The sequence below is a fragment of the Paralichthys olivaceus genome, chromosome 1 (genome assembly GCF_024713975.1).
Source record: "Paralichthys olivaceus isolate ysfri-2021 chromosome 1, ASM2471397v2, whole genome shotgun sequence".
Lineage (NCBI taxonomy): Eukaryota > Metazoa > Chordata > Actinopteri > Pleuronectiformes > Paralichthyidae > Paralichthys > Paralichthys olivaceus.
Genome location: NC_091093.1, coordinates 5,455,187 through 5,478,443, shown reverse-complemented (window position 1 = coordinate 5,478,443; position 23,257 = coordinate 5,455,187). Strand labels below are relative to the sequence as shown.

General features: G+C 40.6%; 1 protein-coding gene across 1 annotated transcript; it reads right to left on the bottom strand.

Annotated features, from left to right (window-relative positions):
* Positions 1-1,361: 1,361 nt before the first annotated feature.
* On the bottom strand, positions 1,362-22,877 carry LOC109644157 (solute carrier organic anion transporter family member 3A1-like). The gene is made up of 10 exons (XM_069533646.1): positions 22,419-22,877; positions 18,876-19,335; positions 5,269-5,367; positions 4,764-5,033; positions 4,488-4,652; positions 3,982-4,180; positions 3,288-3,423; positions 2,977-3,149; positions 2,161-2,225; positions 1,362-1,870 (listed from the first exon to the last, which is right to left on the bottom strand). Exons 1-10 carry the CDS (start codon positions 22,575-22,577, stop codon positions 1,494-1,496), a joined length of 2,103 nt encoding a protein of 700 aa, XP_069389747.1. The 5' UTR covers positions 22,578-22,877; the 3' UTR covers positions 1,362-1,493.
* Positions 22,878-23,257: the final 380 nt, after the last annotated feature.

Sequence of the window (23,257 nt, the reverse complement as noted above, 5' to 3'; positions counted from 1 at the left end):
AGTCAAACTGTGTTTCTGTCTTCATCTGCCAATGACATGAGTGACAGATGGATAATATTATGCATTAGAAACAGGTTCAGTTATGCTCATGTACCTAAGTCGTTTATCCTCATCAGACTTAGGTAAGGTCATCATTTAAACAATTGGACTGGAGTTGTTTTAGATAAATGACCTTTTGGAAATTGTACCAAATTTCTATAAAGGACATAGGGAAAACAAAGATTTGTGTGAAGTAGAAAAAAAACCGTTGTGTGGTTCTGAAACATCGGAATCTTGTCCAGCATTCATAGCAAACCTCCTCAATACGACACAGTAAAGGGATAATTATTACATACTGGCTCAATGCTCCTCTTTCTTCAACAAATGTCCCAGAATGCCCTCGAGAACGAGAACAGGAAAATTCCACTGGAAGCAAGTAAGAAAGACAAAGTCATTTTGTAAAACATACAATACGATCAGTGTTATGTTTTAGCTGTTAAAAGGAAAACAAATCAACCCCACTTAGGTGTAAAGTAAATGACCACACTGGTAAAATAAATATTGTCATAGAACGTCCGTGCAATTTTGTAAAATACTGAACAATGAAGTTAAAAGTGATGTGAGATATTTATTTTGCACTTAATATGATGGTCTATGTCACTTGGGGGTTAAAGAAAAGTGCAATTATTTTAAGATGCTTTGGAAATCGATTTATTTGGTTTTGGTGTAGAGCAGTAGATATTATTTCTTTTCTGTCTCTAATCTCCCGAATCTTTAATGATGAGGCCAGAAGATAGAGTAGGCCTCTCTGTGTGTTAAAGTTAATTGAGTAAATAATAATTTGTTGGGGTTGCTAAGCCAATTACAAGAGTGATACTCCCTGAATGGAATGATCCCACTTGCACTACAGCTGTATGTTCTTGAAAAGTGCTAAAAAAAATAAGCTGAAAAATGCTTCATCTGACAGGGAACAATCACATTAACTCTCATTCTTTCTATCTGACTTGACGACCTGAGAAATATTTCCTTCTAAAGGAAAATAAACTGTCAAAGAAAAGTTGACGAACAAACGGATTTCTGCTTCTTACACAGCTCTGAGTTTGACCGAAAACTTTACTAAACCTAAATCTGTAGAGAAAATAATTCTGTTGGTGTCCTGGTAGAAGGATGTTGCAGGATGCAAAACACTTTACTGCAACATCCCTGTTTAAAATTAGTTCAAGTGTCATTTCTCCTTTCTCTCCCAGTGTTTGCTGTCAATCCCTTCTTGGGTGTTAAGTAAGTGAAAAAAGCTAAACAAAATCAAAAAAATATATCAGAAAACAAAAGAAGAAATTGAGTATAATGTGGATATTTTGGGATATTTTTTTCCTTGTGTTTTGATGTTTGGGTGAGAAGAAGATAAGACCCATACTGAGGACATTCTTCTAAATCAATATACACCAGAGAAACATTGCACATCAGGTCAGTTGCACACTAACACCTCCAGCCTGCAGTCCCTGTGCAGAACGCCACTATAAAACTGACTCCATGTTGTTACACGTCTCATGGTCCTCCAGGTTGTATATGAACTTTGTCCTGTTGGCCGGGTTCTGCGTAATCTCCTTGCCCAAATTGTCCAGAGTCACGTTGGAAGCGAAGAGTTCGGTGGGGGTGAGGTACCCCTCGCTGTTCTTGATGTACTTCCTGTAGTTCTTCCTTAAACACTGCCATGTGGTGGCGTACAGGAGGAAGGCAGAGGACTTGAGGGCGATGGCGATGCTGACATACAGGTGCCTGTAGGCCACGTTGTCGTACAGCATGCAGGCTCCCTTCTCGCCGCACACTGAGCTCCAGAACAGACAGGTAGAGTCGATGCCCATGCCGAAGATCAGAGGGGGAGGAATGAAGCCTGGAGTTGTGGACAGACAGCAGGTCAAAGGATCAAACAGAGAACCTGTTAGAGTTGAGGTTTCCTTTATATTCACACAGACAGAGCGAGGAAGTCCATTTCAACCAAGGGGAAAAATTGCAAGTTTACAATACAGAGTAAAACCACAGGACGGACAAACACAGTGGTGTGAGACTCATTACAGAATGTGAAATAATTGTTTATATCTGTGGATATAAATGAAGAAGAAGTGTACTATGTGAAGTGTACAATAAGACTGGAGTATGAGAAGTGAATGTTGAGTTTCTTACCTATAAGTCTCAGCAGCAGAAACAAAACCCCAAGGGCGTAAGACTTCAGCTCTGGACTTACAGTTCTGCAACAGAGAGACGTCTTGGATGAGCAAAGTGTTCTATTGATGCAAATTCTGCATCTCAGCAAGCAGCCATTTGTAGCTCAACATATGATCGTCTGCAGTTAAAGAATAATTCCAGTTTACTGCAAACCCTGACTGGTTTTGTACTTTTGGCCATTATTTCTATTAATAGTAATAGTTGCTGAATTCTGTGAACACAGGGAAGTCTGGAATCAGTCAGGTTGCCAACATGCCACCAGTTTAACCAGATTATATGGAGTATGTTACTGTAATAATAATAATAATAACAATTATAATATTAATGCACTAAGACATTAATGCTACACACTACTGTGAGACAGTCGACTACAAACTAATCTTCATGGTATAAGATCAGAAATGTTACTGCTTTTAAATTTCTTCTGAAAACTTTCTTTCAAAGAAAACCTTTCATTTTGGGTGAATTTCAATTCATTATTATTATTATTATTATTATTATTAACTCATTCAGTAGAAAAATAGATGCCATTGATGCCAGGGTGATATCCACACACAACTACCCAACTGTCTGCTCTGTACCTTACAGTTTCCTTTATCACCATTGAGATGAAGACATAATGTTATGTTAGTATTTGTCTTTACTAGCGTCAAGTCTCTCCTCTACATTTAAGAGGACAAAAGTGACTGTGACGCCTTCATTTTGCCCCGATCGCAGACATAAATATCAACAGCTCCCTCTTGTGGAGATTGTGTATAACCACAGGTGCCATACCTGATAAGGATGATGACGGACGGTGTCTGGGCCATAGCTCCGATCATGCTGCACACACAGATAACACACAGGAAGGTGAGGAATGCCTGCTGACAGCCTGGACTGGGACACTTCCCCGGTAGTGCCACGGCCTCCTCACTGTTGCTGGATATACACGTGCAGCTGGTCAGGTTCTGACACAAAGACAAGAGGAAGAGCTGAGTTAACCCTCTGTCTGAATGAATACATGAAGACTGCTGCACTGTATGAATGTGTCCCGTGGTTTTTCATTTCATAATTCAGCCTGTTGCCGTGTTTTCATCTCCACTCACTGGTTTGGTGCAGCCAGCGAAGCAGGCTGAGAGGTAGGTGACTCCGTTGGAACCACAGACAGGACTCACTGACGCTGTGTAGCAGTTACAGTTATTGATGCACGCTGACTCAGGTCGCTGCCAGGAATGCAACGTCCTGTAGAGGAGGTCAAAGGTCATGTTAGGGAGGATACACATTTGTATAAGTTGTACAATGTTCACGTCAAATGAAAAGAATCATTTTGATCCTGCATGGACATCAGTTCATTTTCGATTAAACACAACCAGGCTGAATAATACTCTAAAAGCACAATGTAATCAATTGTGCAAAAGAAAGTATTTCTTACAGCTGCATATGTATTTGAGTAAAAGTTGAAAACGTCTATCTGTCGTCATATTACAGACACAAAGCACAAGGGGAACACACTAACCTGCTTTTACTGTGGACTCATTAATGTCTAACAATGTTTATCATGTTGTTTCTAATAGAAGAAGATGAGATAAGCTACATGGTGACAGGAATTAGCTTTTGTGTGATTGACTCTTACACATGATAATGCAGGGACTATTTTATTATTTTGGGAAATGCAAATATGACTTCTGGACAGATCCAGGCTAGCTGTCTCACCCTGTTTCCATTCTATATGTTAAGCTCAGCTAACTGTCAGCTGGCTTTCAAGACTCCTCGTTCACATTGGCCTGTTATCACTCTTACTCGTTGCCATAGGCCACAGTGACCCCTGCGACAGGCCCGGTGTCACACCCCAAGAAGAGAAATGAGACGTAGCAGGCAGTAGACACCAGGTTGACCAGCATGGCCATACGGACGGCGCCCAGAGCAGACAGGTTCAGTTTCTTCACCAGCAGCCCCCCGAGGAAGATACCCAGACAGGCACACGGGATGGCCGTCATACCTGCGGAGAGAAGGACAGGAATGTTCACTGTTCCCCCAAAAATCCTACTGGTGTTTTCCTCAGTAGTGTTTGTAAGCAAGATTACACAAAGACAAGATGGGCCGTGAGAAGGTAGATGAAAAAAGTCATGCACATTTAGAGAACTGATACACGAGTGAGTGAACTTTGGTGCAGCTTGACTGAAGTTAAAGGGACTGTTGGGCCTTGGCAGAGGTATGTGCTCTACCGAGTGCCATTTTAGTTCTCTTTTTTTCCTGTATAACCTTAACCTACTTCTTGTTTAATGGTAAACAATCGGCTTGCCTACCTAGCAGCTGATTGGCTGAAGAGGTGGTAAGGTTGAACTGCTGCTCCAGGTATTTTCCAAGGAAGGCAGCAAAGCCGGCAACCACGGCAATCTCCATGCAGGCTGCCAGTGTGATGCAGCTGAACACCGGATTAGAGAGTAAGTGCCTGGTGACTCGAGGGATTACTAAATCAATGAAGAAGAAAACAGAGAAAATTAGAAAATGTAGTTAATTATCTCTCTTCAACACTTCTTACACTTTCTCACCATCCGCTCCCTCTGCCCCCCCCCCCTTACTTCTCAAATGCTCACAGACCGAGAGGCCACTGTTTAACTCAAAGCCCCGGATGGTCCCATTGGGTTTGGAGCCCTGGTATTCCATGGTCAGGGAAGAAGGCAGCATGGCCTGCTCACTCTCCCCTCCACCGTCCATGTCCTGCTCGTCCAGTGCCTGGGGGAAGCCGAACATGAAGAGGGCCGACAGGAAGAGTAAGGCACCACAGAGGAGGAAGCCACCCCACCACGCTCCGATCCAGCGAGGGTCATCAGGGGTGATGTCCAGCTTACCTTAACAGGAGGCAGGGGAGTTTACCACAATGAATGGATGCTGATTAATGCAATATGATGACATTTAACAGCTCAATGGGATCTGGATTGATTAAAGTAATGGAGTACATTTTGACTGTTAGGTCTTTTTTTAATGCTTTTATTTTAATACTATGTTGCAGTATTCTTCATTTCCCTACAGTCAATTAAAAATACAATTATTGAACAGTGAACAATATCATAAATTCCAACTCACTGGTGTCAATGAAGACAGCATCAACATAGACTTTGGTACAGACGGAACCTAAGATGAAGCCACAAGCCGGGCCGAAAACTAAAGTTGAAAATAAAATACCTGCAAAACACAGAAGGACAGAAGAATATAGAATGTCAGTTGGTTAAAATGAAAGGAGCAACAACAACAAATATTCCATGTTAGTATCAGTACATAAAATCTGTATTTACTTCGATTAAAGTTTTCTTTAACTTAGTTTAGCTATAAGTGCACTTCACCTGATCATCCAGCAGAGGGAAGCATTGTATAAAGACTGGAAATAGTTTATTACTTGACCCTTTCAATGAATATGCTGTAACATGAAAACTACCTATGAAACAATTCTGTTGTTAAATCCACAGTATGATTGAGAATCAAATGGGTTCTTTAGAAGGAAAGATTAGATTTTGAATCCAAGCCAAGGACGTTCAATTTCACTAGATGTCTCCCACTGACAGATTTAGTCACTATAATATGCAGCTCATGGGTTGCACAGGTTAATTGATCTAAGACCATGTTATCCAGCAGGATCATAAATAATCAAGCAGGAAATGGGTTATCAGTGTGGGGAAACCACAGTAGTTCAATTCTCTCCTATGAAAAGATATCCAGCTTTGGCCCAGAGGCTGAGAGGTCTGAAATGAGCAGCAGATTGAGCAGGGCTGTGAGTGAGTGGCGGTGGAACTCAGTTTTACAGGCTGGTGTTCAGTGGAACAATGGCAGTGATTAATAACAAGAGCCTGGCACAGAAGAGGCTGCTCCCTCCTCACAGATGACCCTCTGAAAAGGATGTAGTGATTGGTGCTGTGGTTATAACCAGTGAAAAATCTGAAAATTTGGTTTTGATTTCTGGTCGCTATTTAAAAATTTGGTAAAGCAATGTAACACAATATTAGCCATTCACGTGATTTTGGGGCATTTTATTCCCTTTTAGGAGACACACATTGGAAAGATGCTAGAAAATGTGGAAAAAGGAGACAGAACATCAGCGTCTTAGCCCAATCTATAATTCATACATTCATTCAAACATATTTTAAATTTAATTGTACAATTAGTAACTCTAATCACTATGTTCACAGATCCCAACCCTTACCCCGGACGCATATGTCCACCTTTATTCGTATGCCTAAAGATGGACAAATAAATGATAAAACCACATACACATAATAATGGTTTTAACAAGACTAAGCTTTGCTCACAGCTATAAAAGTCTGCTGACACCACTTGTGTCTTGTGCTCAGGTTCATGCATTATCCCAAAGTAGTGCTAACCTCGCAGTCATACCAGATGAACACAAAAATGTACTACTTGACTATTTGTTTCTCTAAATATAAGACATTGCTATCCAACAGCCATCAGACTGTTAAATAGGTCACCACAGAGTACAGCCATTAGAAATATCATTAGTTTTGCACGGTTGTGTTGATATACACATTATGTTCATATCAGAATAGTCTCTGATAGCAGTGGAGCAGGAGTAAGGTAACAGATGAGGTCAGAGGTTACAGCGGTGCAGTCTCTCAAACACTAACCAATGAACAGCCTCGCGTCACCTCCTCTGCCTGCCACTAGGGGTCAAATCACAGACAAACACAGGACAAGACAACTAATCCATAATGTATGTGATGCAGGCAGGCTGGCACACGCACACACACACACACACACACAAACACAGCAGTGAACCAGCAGAAAATGTTGGCTGCCAGCCAGTCTGATCCCCGGTGCCCTGAAGTTGCACGTTCCCTCACTTCACTGTGAGCACTATCAGCTCTGCACTACCAGCTCCTCTATAGAGGGGAATAACGGAAGAGCCTGGAGTGGTCCTCAAAGTGAAACAGCCCACGTTAATGGTAGTAATAAGCATGATGGAGGAAAATTACACTTAAGCTTTTTTATGCTGTGAGATTATCCTTCAGCAACAGCTGCTCAACACCCACCAGGAGAAACATTCAGGACTGATGCCAGTCTGATGTTTGGACTCAGCAGCTGGTATTTGAGGCCACTTCCTCAGAGACGAAAAGTCAGGGCAGTGAGAATTTACTTTTGAGTTAATGTGACTTAAGTCTGATATAGTACAACTTATTATTATTATTTAGTAAAATCTATATATAGTATTCAAATACTGTATTGATGTATTTTGTCTCTGCTGATGCATGTTGTTTCTAAAAAAAATAAATAAAAATAGTTAAAATGGGTGGGTTTAAATATAAATATCGAGTCATATATAGAGACTGTGACCTTTAGGAACTGTCTTTTAAATTAAAAATGTACAAAACATTTGGTAATATAATTGTGTACAAGTTGTGGCCTAAACCAAGTTGTCTACATAATATATTATTATAATATAATAATAACTATTTGAGATTGATTAACTTTCAAGTAATGCTGCAGTGTTACCAATATTTTTCAGTAAAGGCTCTAGAACTCTTCAAACATATATTTAAAAAAAAACCTTTTAATAACCTCAGTAATCCTTTTACTGATCCAATTTTACTTGAGATAAATGCTGCTACATTGTAATTTGACATGTTTTGCAAACAACAGCATTCAAATCATGATCTGCATGAATCTTTAATGCTTTGATAATAAAAATCAGCACTGCCGAGATAAGCTCATTTTCACAGGATTGGTTTATTAACTTTTGATTGCTCATTAGAGACTGACTGTAAATCTCTGTGGACGTATTGACTGTGCAGTCACTGCAGTTCTGCCTCAGTGTAACCAACGATGGAAGCTGTACAGCTGCCACAGGATCAGGTGCAGCATCATGACTATAAAAGATTATTTAGTTGTGATGGGACAATTTGCACTTCAAAAACACACGGTAGAAGATCGCATTAGCAGGAAGACAGGGACAGAACACTTGAATATTAGGAGACTTGTTTCTTTAAAACATTTCAGTCATTTGCAGCAAAAACAAATTTCAGCCAAAACGACACAAGTAAATATCACTTGTTTCATATTCCTGTGACAAACGGCTGTATGTGACTTTGTGTGACAGAAATGTATCATTGACAGGATCATTTCTTATTATCTTCTAAAGACTATGAACTGTTGAGCCTCAGATACAGTTAACTCAGATACCGTATCCATGTAACACTGGCAGCTTAGTCTTTGTCTGTGTGACCCAGCCATTTGGAAATGGCAGGGAGAGACACCCCACTTCCACTGAGCCTTTGTAAAGGCTCCGACAGTTCGTCCTTGTGTGTAGTAATATCAAGCCAACAGCTAGATATCTAACTGCACAGACTATTTGCTGGGTGGTTAGTTATAGGTTAGTATATCAGGAGTACATAATGCCCTGAAGAACATTTACAATTTCTCTTTGCTTTTGTTGTCCACTGTGGCCGATCACATGATGCTACATACAAAAAAGATAGAAATGATAATCATATAGAAATGTAATGTTTGTGGTGTTTCTTCTCACAGCCCATTTGTGTGTACTTCATAATGCAATTGAATACAAAAGCATATCATTTTCTTCTGGATTGTTCAAGGCCTGGAAAAATTACAAATGTCTCAGAATCATATACAACAGTACTACAACACTTAGTAGAGTGCATAAGTCCATCAAGGTCCAACAGTACCCTTAAATTAAATCAGGCGTCACTAGATTTAACACACTTATACATATTAGTCACCTTAATAAGTCTGATTTTTCAAATTAAAATCCCCACATTTTTCCCTGGGAAAGCCGTGAAAATTACCATTAAGAAAGTGAAAAAAAAATTCTGGATCCACCAAAATTGATCCTTGAACCATACCACATTTTCACCAGACAAAAAATGCCTCTCTTTTTTTCATTTCTTTGGATTTTAGAAAACACAAACTTGTATCAAGTAATTTGTTTTTGCATTATAAGGACAGTTTATGTCCACACTTACAAACCTGGCCTCGGAGATGCTTCTTCAGCTGTACATTTATAGGGATAGAATGATTCTATTTTGATTGTGCTAATATATATGTTTATTTTCATTAACTATATTATATTAGACTGCTTACTGCTGTTAGATTCTGCAACTATTCAACAAATTATATGTATTTGAATTCTAGATAAGATCTCCTAGATTCACTGTGACGTTTAATTATGTTTTCTCTAAAATGTCAATAACAGCCTGACCTTAGTAAATACACAGATTGTATGTGCTTGAGTCAGGTCATTTAATGAAGGCTCTTATTTGTTGGTCTGGACTTTTAAATAAACATTTTACTTACAGCAAAAGTATATTTGCAGCTTAAAGGTCCAGTGTGTAATATTTAGGTGAAAGGGATGTATTGGCAGATATTTTATGTAGAATAATACTCATGATGTTTTTACTAGTACGTTTCATCTTAATTGTATGAAGTGTAGTTTTCTTTACCCCAGAAAAGGCCCTTTATAATTTAGTACTTTATATTTAAAGTATATTTAAATATTTAGGGGACCCTCTCTACGGAGGTCGCCATGTTTTTAACATTAGTCCAGACTGGACAAACTAAACACCTTCTGAGTTTTTGTACTGAACTGTAGTCTAACACAGGTTCTCTTTCATGTTTGGAAGGAGAGGGGGAGGTGAGGGGTGTTCAGCTGCAACATGTAATTTCAACACTAGATATATAGATATAGATAAATTCTACACACTGTACCTTTAAATGATTTCCAATTAACCACTGTTACGAAGAAAGATTTCATCAACTGAAGGCGTTTTTTTATTTGTATTCTTATCTGGAGGCCAATGAGAGTGTGAATAAAAAGGAGGTGGGGAAGCTGAACTATATTATGGTTAATTCCTTATTTACTTATTATTCTATTTGCCATCTTTCCCTTCTTATTATACAATACAATTTATATATTTCCTTCTTTATTATATGTAAATATACAGAGTCTAAAAATACAATAATCAGCCAATAAATTGTATATTTGAATGAATGTGTATATTTCAATTGATGAACATAAATTCCACCAGTGTGCTAAAACCCTCCAATTTCCAGAACAGATACCAAGGGTTTTTCTATGGTTTATAACATGAAGGGGTTCTACTTTACTGATCATATTCAAAATAAATAAAACAACAAAACGAGTCAGACTAAACTGAATTCATACAGATTTATACAAATTCAGGTTGGGTCAAGGTGCATCTGGCATTAAAAAAAAACCCTTTGAAACAAATATGTAGCTGGTGATAGGCTGTTGGAAACAGAATTTGTTAATAAAGTCAGAGGTATTGATATTCAAGCCTAACCTGATGGCAGTGCCGTCCCCTCGTCTGTGCATGTACAGCAGTAATGAATGCAGCAGAGGCAAGGTCATACTGTATGAGACAGGGCTCCTCTACCTGGTCACACTGCCAGCACATGAATAATTTCTCACTCAGACTCACATTATGGCAATATTCAATCACTGGTACTTTGTATCTTGGCAAAGGTGCTCCTAAAAGGTGCACTCATAAAACAACCTGAGCCGGACCTAACGGACAGTGCGTGCTGAGTCAGCGTCCATTCCTTCCTCTGCTGTCCTACAGTGGAAGAATAATAGCTGCACTGGAGTGAAAAGGTTTTTTGCTGCAGAGGACTCTCAACTTCAAGCCTCACAGCGCTTCATTATGCGCATTACAGCGATGAGTAGAGGGTAAGATATGAGGCGGAAGGGAAGAAGCTGACCCAGAGCTGGACCCCTCGAGCTCTACAGGCTCAGCTGATGTTACACTCAGTTGACACAGCTCTGTACTGTGCTTCTGTACTGTGTTGTTCCTGCCATACAGTGCTGCAGGTGTTACACATTTCTGCAGTAGCTCAGTCTAACATCATGTGCAGGTACAGTACAATGAGAAGATCTAAGAGAAAAGGTAAAATGATTAGCTTGACGCACTTGTTATAACAAGGCTGGGAATGTACTGGCTCTGTTAGGCTGCACAGCGCTTGGAGCAAAATGTATGTGAATGTGTATGAATGCAGCTTTATTTTTGACTTCACAGATCAGTTACCAAGAGGAAAATCTGCTTGTAACACAGCAGAGAAATGTGAACCCGTTGACGCCAAATTAAACTGGAGGCATCTGAATAGCCCTCTGAGTCAATGCACTGTGGTGTTGCAGTGGTGCTCACAAAAGACTAGAATGTACGTTCAGTAGCAAAACAAGATTTACATCTTCCATTACCGAGATACAAACATTTACACAGCACCACATACCAAACCTCATTAGGATGTAAAGCAGAAGCACATAGTGTAAAAATGCACAGAGCATGAATACTCTAATTGAAAATGTGTTTCTGTTTGAGGCTCTGTGAGTGATACAATAGATAGGAGGGTTGGTTGCCTTTGCCTTGGGTATCAGTCAAGCAGTAGACAGCAATCAATAATCTAATTACAATCCAGCCTGTACATTATAGTCAACACAGCTCAGGAGCAGGTTGGTCTTCCAAGCCATTTCCTCCTTCTATCATGTATTTGGCAGAGCTGATGGCCACAGTTAAACATTAAATAGACACTTGAAACTTCCATGTGGATAGATACAAATACACATATAGAAATTTGCATTGGTATTTACTACAACTGCTTCGCTTTCTATTAAAAAAGGAACTAAAGATGGAAAGATACTGTAGGTACAAATTTTATACAGCCCGTCCTGGTCCCCTGACGGTAAATCCAACTGTCTATGGTGATCACCAACAGGTCAAGGCTTTCCCTGAAATATCTCATCTACGAGATGGATTGTCGTAAAAGCTTTGTTCACATGAAATTATTCTAAAATGATTAAACTATAACAACTTTGAGGTGATACCTTAATTTTCCATCTAAACACTGCAATCCAGTCAAAACTGTAATTAGTCCATTAATGTGGTTTATGGTCAAATTTTAATGGTCATCTAATCAGCCTCAGCTGTACTTCATGTTTGCAGCAAATCAGCAAATGTTAGCATCCTCACAAATCAAACTAAAACTGTGAAAACGTCCTTATCTCCAGTTTAACGCATTGACAATGTTATATGTTAGCAAGCTGACACTGCTACGTACTGTGGAACGACACAAAATGTCAACATTTACTGAGTGGACTGGCACAGAATTGATGAAATTGGTGGTTTCCAGAGGCTAAATCCAAATTATATCACCACCATAAGGTTGGCATTGTGTTTTGGTCTATACATTTTTTGGGGAAAATATTAGACGTAGCCTCGGGTGTATTACAACACTAAATCATAATTATAAAAACCTTAAACCTTGCTTAAGGTAATTGGGCAAATGGTAAACGCTATATTTTCTGTTAGCTGCTAATTAGCAAATATTTGCATGCTAACACACTAAACTACAATTGTGAAAACCTTCTCGGAGACAATAATTTGATGGACAATAACCAGTAAGAATAGCCTCTTTACTTTTTTGCAGCCTGCTGTCTGTCTCACACTAACTGGACGCACACATATGAGAACAAAGGTGATGGACACAGAACATGCTGCAGACACAGAGCAGATACAGGACAGGTGCATGCTGGGGGACTCTATTACTCCCAGTGTCCTCAGTCTCTCATTCAGGCAGTTTTGGCTTTGGCCACAACACAGCAGCCTCTCGTCTATCGTCTGGTTTGTTAGTGAGCCCATGGAGAGCAGCTCTTTTAATATTTCATCGTCTGGTTAGATGTTTGCTAAACGACTCCTAACTGCTCTTCTGTCGTGCTGCATTATTCAGGGATTTTCTTACAATGCAAATGTGTCTTCACACATCAAGCTTGTCAACGCTCCCCCCCTTGAGACTGGGAAAAAGAAGCAGCTGAAATATGAAGCGGCACAGAACACATACTGTAAATACTGTATAAGGACTGGGCTACATGCATTTACCTATAGCTATAACAGAAGACCCAGCAGTCACATTGTGGGAGGTAACCATGGCAATCAACAGGCCTGGATTGTCAAAACAGGGAGTGCAGAGAGGGGGTGGTGGAGAGGAAAGAATAAAAGACTATCTGTAAGTGTCAAAGGAAGAAGCTTGGGGGATGTTAGACAGTTTCTTACAGAAAAGCTAAATCCACTGAGCTAGTACATATTATACAGCAGTGGACATGTTACCAGAGTCAGAGTCAAGATTTCAGTACAAAATGCAGTGTATGCAAATAAAGATATGTAACTGTAACGCCACCATCAGGCTGACATTTGTGGTTTTAGGTAAAATGTCTCCACAACTATTTGATTGTCATGAAATTGTATTCAGACATTCAGAAAAAAAAATCATTAAATATTAATTTTCATTTTAGAGATGTTGAATGTGTGATTTAGCTCATGGGTTATACATTGAAGAAAAACAAAATATTAGTGAAAGTAAAATTATGCATAACCACAAAATTCCATATAGCAAATTAAATACGAAATAGTAACCCAGCATTATTCATTATGCGTCACCATTAATTATGGTTAGTTTTGTGCATTACGTTCCAGTCATTAACACCAGCTCTATAACATTTGGACTGTGACACATGACAGGCTTATAAGTTACAACAATGCTACAAAGATGTGGAGAAAGTCAAGTAGGGCTGGGCAATAAAGCGAAAAGGATAATTATCGCGAAAGATTCTCAAAAGTAATATGGTCGATATAACATTGATAGAACCTATTCCATCCATGTTTTGACAGAAAACAAGAAGGGCCAATGACAAAGAGAATAGTGCCTCCCCGAACCAATCATGTGACTGGAATAGAGTTAGAGCCACGTCAGGTTAGGTTGACACACAGCACAGAGTGTAGGAGCAGCAGCACACGTGCTAATGTTTGGGCTCCTGCATAGAGGTGGACAACTCAACATTGATACAGTGACAGAACAGAATCGATAATTCTTTCCACTACATTCTTAACGCTGAATAATTACAATTTGACTTTGTTGCAGAAGAAGCGACACACTGTTTATCCAGGAACATAAATACAAATTCAGCAGGTTTTTTTATAAAGATCAGGTCTACATGCGAGTGATTACAAAACATCAGAGAAGCAGGTTCACTTGTTGACCTGCATGCGCAGAGTAATTCGCCTCAATGCGGTGGCACTGATTTGATTTATATCGCAATATATATTGATATCTAATGATATGAAAAAGGTTATAGTGATAAGATTTTTTTCCATATCGCCCATTGTCTGAAAAAAACTTCCAAATATGTGAAAACGATCCCAAAGAAACCTGGTGTTTAGCAAATCACCTGAAAACTAATAGTAACAGATGAGCTGTCTTGATTTTCTACTACGGCTGATATTAGCGTGACCTGTAATGAAGTTAATCTCACCGGAAACTCAGTGCATTCTTTTAAATGTTCTAAAAGCATAGACATATTAAGTGTCTAACAGTCTAACATCAGGCATCTGGTATGAGTTGGCTACTAGCCAAGCAGGAGGTAGGGTGTGTTGTTGGGTGCTGTGCTAGCCTCATTTGCTCTCCATCCTCTGTCCGTCCCTCATCTCCTCCCTCTCCCCCCTCCTCTCCTCTCTCCTCCTCTCTCAGTGCTGCTGGCAGAGAGTGTACAGATCAAAGCATGAACAGAACAAACCGCAGGCCTTCTCACCCTGCAAGAGGTCTGTACTGAAACACAAGTAGGAACAATACAACTGGCCAGGAACAAGCAGAGATGACAGAGAGGAGGTGCAACTAGCCTCACTGGGGCCAAAAACTAGCACTTTAAAGCACAGAGGAGGAGCTTAATCATGCATTAGCCCAGCTGGATTAAAAAAAAAACATTTTTTTAATGGTCCAGTATCCATTTCTTATAATCCCAATATTGATTTTTTGCATTTTCTCAGTAAAACATGTACAAGTGTTAAATGTCATATGTACTCAGTGGTTAACTGTTGTCAGTTATGGCTGCAATATGTATAAAGATGTTCTTGTTGTTTAAAATGGATTATTACAACGTGCACGAAAAGGTTTTGCACAAAGGTTGCCTATGTGAGCTGCCTCTTGTGACTCAGTCTCATAAACTGTACTGTGAATAATTACAGTCTACAAGGACCAACTGACTCGGACATCAGGGGCTGTCATGACTCGGGATAGTAAGGCGACTCTGGCTGTGCTGTACTAATCTGCTGCCGAGCATAGAGTACATGGAGATGTGGGATTTCAGGGCTGATAACAATAACTAGTAATGTCCTGCACCGAGAAGGTAATGTTTTCATCTGCATTTGTTGGGTTCTGTTAGTCAGCAAGAGTAACAAATCGGATTACAACACAACTTGGTGGAATGGTGCATTATGGGTAAGGGAAGAACATATTGAATAGAGTTAGATTGGAGAGAAGATTCTGTGCAGCTAAAGAGTCAACACATTAATATGACAAACTCTAAAATACAACATGCCACATTTGTTATTGCACAATGCTCTAACATTATTACAGTTTCTTGCTTCCTGATACTCGCAAATTTGACTGACTTGCTTTATCAACCTGCCTGCCATATGTATTATTACATTTTTTACTAATATGGAACTATGAGTCTGAAACAAGGCTAAATTACAAGTAATAATAATGATACATACAGAAGAACTTCAGCTATTGTAAGAAACAGTGCCATATTATCTGATGTAAATATTGGCTATACAGCCATCAGAAGATACTAATAACAATAAAAGACTAAACCAATTATTGTTATTAATGTAGATGAACAAATACATTTCAGATATGTAATCAGATAATTCATGTTCTGTTTATTTCCTGGTCATAATAGAAGACTCTTGTTTCTTCCATGTAGTCCTCTGCTTCAGCCTCTCCATCTGCCCGGATGGAGCGCTGCTACTCGCAGGTCGCTGAGCAGTAAGAGGAACAGTAGAGAAAAGCCTCCCTGCTTCTCTCTGTACTGTTGCCTTGGCAACTTTGGCAGACAGACTGTAATGTGTGTTATGTCAGCCTCTTAGGTTTCTGTAAAGTGTAACCACAGTACTTTGCTACCGGCCTCTGAACTTTTACAGAAGTTTGGGGACTAAAGTGCTTTGCTCAAGGGCCCCGACAAATAAGAGGCCACACATCCACAACTTCCCTCTCAACGTTGAATACAGGAAATGGGATCTGAAATGGTTAGTCAGTTACCTTCTGCTCACAACCTTCTTTGAAGGTAGGTTAGTACTTTTTTATGAAATACTTGTTATTTGTTGAAATTACTGTGCTCTCACTGTCCATGATTGGAGTCTTTAACACCCGGAGAGACACACACCACTGAAGCAGAGACGATAGCCAGAAGTTATTGAGTGAGTCACAGAAAAGTTGGCTTCCAGCAGAGGGCCGATGGGAAGGGGTGGGATGATTGGTTGCAATCTTGCTAAGTGTGGCCTGCTCTTGCTAGTTATTCCAGGATTACCAACCCAAGCTATTATTTTGTCGTTCACAAATGAGCTGTTTCAAAACATCAGCAGTGAGACAGTTTATCTGCTACAATATCAAAGAATGGAGCGTTAAAATTTCTCATTTGCTGTTGCATATAGTACCCAGGGCTTAGACTAGCCTCTAAATACCATGCAACATTGTGGTGCAATTAAAGTAGAGCAAAATAAAGTATTGGTAGGCAGAGGCATTCCATAAAGAAACTAACATGTTTAAAAGCCAGGGATATTTCCATCCATTGTCTAACCTAATTATCTGAGCAAGTCAATACAATGGAGTAAAGTAGCTTAGAGACATGTCTCCTGGATGTGGAGGCCGCACAATAACATAACAGCGATAGTCAAGTGTTTTTTACATAAACAATTTCTAAGATATGTGTTTAGCTGTAATTGGATAGGTAGAATATATTCTACTGTTTTCATGAAAATTGGAGCAGATGTGTGCATTGGAGATATTCTTATTTACAATGTCACCAAACCTGTGAATCACATTCACTAAACAAGATACTGGCACAAGGACACACACACACACACACACACAAGCAGTGATGCTGCATGACACACGATGGGTTTCTTTCTGTGGGCTAGAGGAGAGGGCAGGATACGCTGAGGCTTGATACTGTTCAGAACCAACCATGAAGACGAGCTGAGCAGTTGGCGCGAGCTGCGGTAATAAATGTCGCAGAAGAAGTTCAAGAAAGTGAGTCATCGACTGAAACACGTCGTCCACTTTCAGTAAATCAAGGGACAAATTCATCATGTTACCAAACATGATGACTGACAAGTGATCTCTGGGAAATCCACTCTGGAAACAACCACAGCACTGAGCACTAAGCTCTGGGGGAATATCTTGGGTTGACAAGATAATTAAGATAATTAAGAATTATTTTTAGATTTTTCCTTTCCATCCCTCCTTTACCATCATTTGGAGTAGGTATGCTACCCAACAGGCTACCATTACTCCCATCCACTGTTCTTTCTGTCATCTGCTCCACAAGATGAGGATAGCATCTACCATTGTCCAACTAATTATGACTAATTGTAAAGATTATATCCGTAAATTTGTTTGATATAATATTGTAATCTTGTAATTCTGAAATTATCCCCTGTTCATTGCTGACATTTGATCATTTAGTGCAAGCGAGAAGGATTAATATCACAGTCATGTTTCAGTTGTGCCAACATACTCATCCCATTTACTTTGATATATGTGATTGTTCAGGTTTTATTGAGCCAGTCACCTTTGTTTCTTATCACATCCAATGTTAACCTGGAATACACCTGCTCCAGTTGATTCGTTCGGAAAACAAGGATCTTTTCTGTTTTCTGCTTCAATAACATTCTTCATCCATGATGAGCTATACATTTCAGGGCCAGTGTTATGTTTCCGATGTCATGGTCAAAGTTACTCTATGCATAATTTATTCTACCCCACCTGTGTTCATCTTCTGCCGAGGAAGGACAGACATCTGGTGTTGCTGACGGTACTAGCATCCAGCAACATATTCAAAAGCCTCTTGATTACATACCAAATTTGATTCCAGTAAATAAACAATTTTTCTGCAAAAAATATGAGCTTCAGGAGTCACATGTCCCATCAAAGACCCCAGAAGAGAAGAACGACACTGTGGAGCAAACCACCGCCCCTGTGACTGCCAGGTTCAGGATTTCATTCACTTCTGCACAAATGTAATCACTGTTGCAAATGACTGTTGCAAATGACTTTGCTGATTTCAATCGTCTCATTCAGATTGGCTCATAGATTTGTAGTCACTTATGATACAGTTCAAACATTAACACTGCTGATCGAAGGCAATGCAGTTTAATCTGTACAGAAAGAGAAATGTAAGAGAAAAAGATGAGTTGTGTGCATGAAGGTGTTGGTGGGTCCCGGTTCAGGGTCGGAATCTGAACTGGTCGTCTGTGGCTCATCTTTTTAAGATTACAGTGGAATGATTCATTATATATTGTTATACAGGTTATTAGCTCAGCAACCACCTTCCTACAACACATTCATCACATCATGATTGTTTGTGGCTTCTGTGATCTTTGAGGCAGCTTTCTACTACATGTATTACGGCAGAGCTGACGACAGTGCTTTTAGCCAACAGTGAGGGCAGCTCCAATGTAAGAAGCCGTGGATTCACTCAGAAATAATAAAGATGTTTTAGTTTAGTTTCTCAGCTCAGCTTGAGGTTGCTCATTTTTAAATAAAACAATAGCTACTACGTTAAGAGAATTGTGTCTCTGTTGTCGCTCAGTGTGACTCACCTATGTACAGTGAGGAGTCCTTCCTGTGGACATGGTCGTCGATGTAGGACACTCCCAGAGGCTGGACAGGTGTGGCTCCGATGCCCAGCAGAACCTGGGCTCCGATCAGCAGGAGGTACATCATGTTGGTGTTGGCTCGGTTGCCACATTTAAACCCAGAGTCTCGGTTTTCTGACCTGGAGTTGTTGGAGCAGATGTCCCTGCCGTCCTCGGCGTGCCAGGAGTCACCGGCCTCATACTCGTACTGATGGGTCAGGAACTCCGGCAGGGCTGACAGCAACGCCCCAAGAGCCATGACGATACCACCGCAGCCAATGAGGCGGGGCCTGTGGGCCTTGGCGCCAAAGTAGCTGACAAACAGGATGAGGGCCAGGTTACCGATCTCAAAGCTGCTGGCGATGACGCCCACATCGGCACTCTGCAGGTTGAAGCGTCTCTCCAGAGTGGTTAGAACACTTACCTGGTGGAGAGAGGGAGAGAGAGCAAGAGTTATGAAGTGTTTTTACAACTCTGAGTCATTTAGGACTGTTGATTAAACCACAGCCAACCCACTTATTTTGTTAAGCAGATTTATACATGTAATTTTATAAACTGCGTATTATTGTTGTGTAAAATATTGAGGCAGAACATTTAGTTTCAGGTGGTATTCAGTAGAAGGGCAGTAGTAGAAACACAGCCATCTGCCATTCCCCCAGAGCTCGTACAGGCCACCAGCGACCTGTTGATACTTCACAGAAGCTGATCTGTTCTGCGGGCTGATCTGCTTCCAACATCTTCATCCCCACACTTCCCCGCCTTCTCCCAAAACAACCCCGAGGCTAAGCCGATGCCAGCCCGGAGAGAGGGGGATAAGTGCATTTGTGTGGCTTCAGGCAAGAAACCTGGTGCAGCTGTTCTAATTATGCAGCGGACACAAACACATCGTACTAGCTGTGTTCTGGCTGTGTGTAAGCGACACACTGGCCCTTACATCAACTGTGTGCTGTTATAGGACTCACAAGCAAAACATTTTTATCAATCACCCACCCACAGCGAAAGATGCAGTATAATTCCCAATACTTCTTCTTTCATGAAAGATGAATTTTACCATGATTATCAAAGTAAAATGAGATGGATCATGTGTAATATCCATTAACTTTCATTTCAGTATTGCCTATCCTGCTTGTCTTCTCACACGGCAGCGAAATCAGAATTTGTAAGTATAGCTGTGTTGTTTTTAACCAAGAAGGGCTACAGCTAACGATTATTTTTATTATTTATTTACTCAATAAAATATCCTTCCTTTAGGAAAATGCCTGTTATCATTTCCCAATGGCTTTAATTATCGTTATTTAATCAAATAAAATGAACAATTTAACAGTTGGAGAACAGGGCTGTGCTTGGAAAATGACTTAATCGGTCACGAAAACAGTTGATAGCAAGTTGTTGATCAACTAATCAATAACTCAACTCAATCATTTCTGCTCTGACAGAGAATTTAAGTACTTCGTATGAAAAGACCATTTCTAATTTGTTAAGAACGCACAAAAAGCAGCTTGTACTTATTATACCTTTCAAAGGGTATTTTGCAAGAAATATCCTGTCTCTGGGAGAACTAGTCCTACATCTACAATATGCATCCATCAAGGGTTGTGCTGAAGGTAATCCATGCTGACAATGTGGAAGAGGTGGTGTCCAACCTGAGCACCAGTCCATCACAGGGCTGACATCTACAATATGTTTATTAAGAGGCAATGAATTGTAATGCTGAAGGAGAATTGCCCTCAACCTAGTTACTCTGTCCTTTGCCTGACCTTGATACGCCACCAGAGACATCTGGACAGTGGTTACAAAGAAACCAGAAAACCGTTTGGAAAAAATCAATGAACAATCTGTACTTCATCTCTAAAATGGTAAAATGGATGTCACAGCTCTTTTTAGTGGAACGCTGGGCAAGTTGTGTTACCATTCTGGCACCACTACAAGACTGTTAAAGTAACTACTGTGAAAATTACTTTACTGAACATTCAGTTTGTGTTCAGTGTTCATGCAACATTCTGACATGCTGGGAGGTCAGAGGTCACAACGTCTGCACGACAAGGCAAAGACTTTTAAAAGTTGTATGCAGGCTCATATTGGATACTGATGAAGAACAGCCACTGACCTTCAGCTATAACAGCTTTCTCTTTTAGGGTTTAGTTTAGTTTTAGGGTAATGTACTTGTTAAAAGACAATTGTGCATTGAAAAGAAGAGGAGAAAATAAAAGCACACAGTGAACCAAAAAAAGTGGCTGAGTGACAAAAAGACAGAAAACAGAAGATGATGACTAACAATATTTTATACGAGAGAGGGCACACAGTGCCTCTGTAGTGCTTTAGTCTGCAGAGGGATTTGCTAAAGAGGCACATTTGTTTTCGGATGCTGCTTTAAAAGATAAACTTCTACTGCAGGAAAATTTTAATGTACTTTAAACGTGCGAGGTGTACAAAACATTATTTTTAAACCAAAATGTGAAGTATTACTGGCAATCAGAATATATTTAGGTATTTTGTTGATTTTCCTGGACTGAGTCAAACCACTGACATTTCACATTTAAAAATGCTTCTACACAAAGATTTAATAAGCATCTCTAATTGTCTTTCACTGTAGCCTCTAAAGCGTTATAACTCATAGAGTAGAGGTGTTAGGTTCCTGTCATCAATACAAATTACTTCCAGCCCCATCCTTTTGTCAAACTGCAATTATTAGTAGCATCAAAACATCTATAATCGAGAAATCATTTTAGAATGTAGGACAAGATGGAGAATATCCCTTGTATGTTTTAAGGTCTACATGAATACAATGGTGTAGAGATTTACAGGAGGTGTTTGGGCCGATTCTCTAGTAAATGTCACCACAGATGCACTAAGGGCTCCGGTTGAGACTTATTTGGCCACATCATAAAGATCCATCATTACTATCAGAGCCTTTGCAATGCATCTTGCATCGTTTTAAGCACGTTATTGTAATTATGTCACAGATAACCCAGTGTTAAATAATTAATAAACAATTCATCTTCTCTTAAAACACAAAATAAGGTGTTGTCTTCTCTTTGATGGTGATCACGTCATCTCCTATAGGCCTGTATCCTCCAGTGTCATAGGCCTCCTGCGTTACTGAAGCATGTGGCTGTAGCATGAGCCGGCAGACTGGATGCGCCAGTGTCCTCACCGGTGTTTCATAACCTGCTCTCACCCTCTGTCCGTACATACGCATAGAAAATTCTCCAGCAACAACGTGGAGCCTACGGCCGCTGTGACGCGCTTTGTGTCGTGCGGATGGTGCATAGGCCTGATGGATCATACGCAGCAAGTCATCAATCAGTGAGAGCACCGCGTCCCGTGCTCACTGGACGATGTGATTATTCTAATGTGGTCAGAATAACATGGTTATTAGCCGCATCAGCGCAAGCGCCGCATCGTTACCCGCCGTCTACCTGAGAATGTTTGAAGGGCGCCGGAGAGACACTGAGATACGATGCGTCTTCTCCGCACCAGCACCGTGGCTGTGGCACAGAAACTCACCAGATAGGCTCCCACCGTGCCCTGAGCCAACATGAGCGCGCACTCCGACACCAGGAAGATCTTGATGTTGGAGAAGCACGAGGTCTTCTTCTGGTTGTCATCCTGCTCCGGGTCGTCGGTGCTGCTGCGCTCGGTGCAGATCTGGTTTTTCACCTGCATCCTTCGGCTCAGGCTCCGCTCGGCTTGGACGGCATCAAAGTGAACGGGCTCGGTCCGGCGGAGCGCATCGGGCTCTGGTGACGAGCTGCACTGCAGAGGAAATGCGAAGCTGCTGTCAGGAGCCCGTCTAGGCTGGAACACTGGGCGAGAAATACTGCTGTCCACTCAGCATTACGCACAGTCCGTCAGCGAGCTCTCTTCACCGCCTGTCCGGCCACTGCCTATCGGCTACATCATATTTAAATACGTACGTTACGCATGTATATGTGCGACGGCTTCTTACAGCCGACGTATAGAACTACAGGACGCTGCCTCTCTCACATCCGGGATGTTACAGCTCCATCCAGGAACAGGTGTTGGTTTGGCTTCCTCAGCAGCTCCGCATCCTACAGGCTGCGATGCTCCTCCCTCCCTCCATAAACCGAGCCAGGGCGAGAGAGCTTCACTTAAACACACACATGCACGTCTCTCTAAAGCTGTGAGGACACTCATTGACATAATACATGCCCTGGCCCCTTTACCCTAACCTCATTCTAACATTAACCCTAAAACCAAGTGTTAACTCTCAAACTGCCCTTTGGATTTGTGGGGACACAGTGAAATACAATCACAACGTCAAAATGTCCTCACAATGATGGCATTGAACCAAATGATTAAATATTGCCCCTCATAACTCTAGA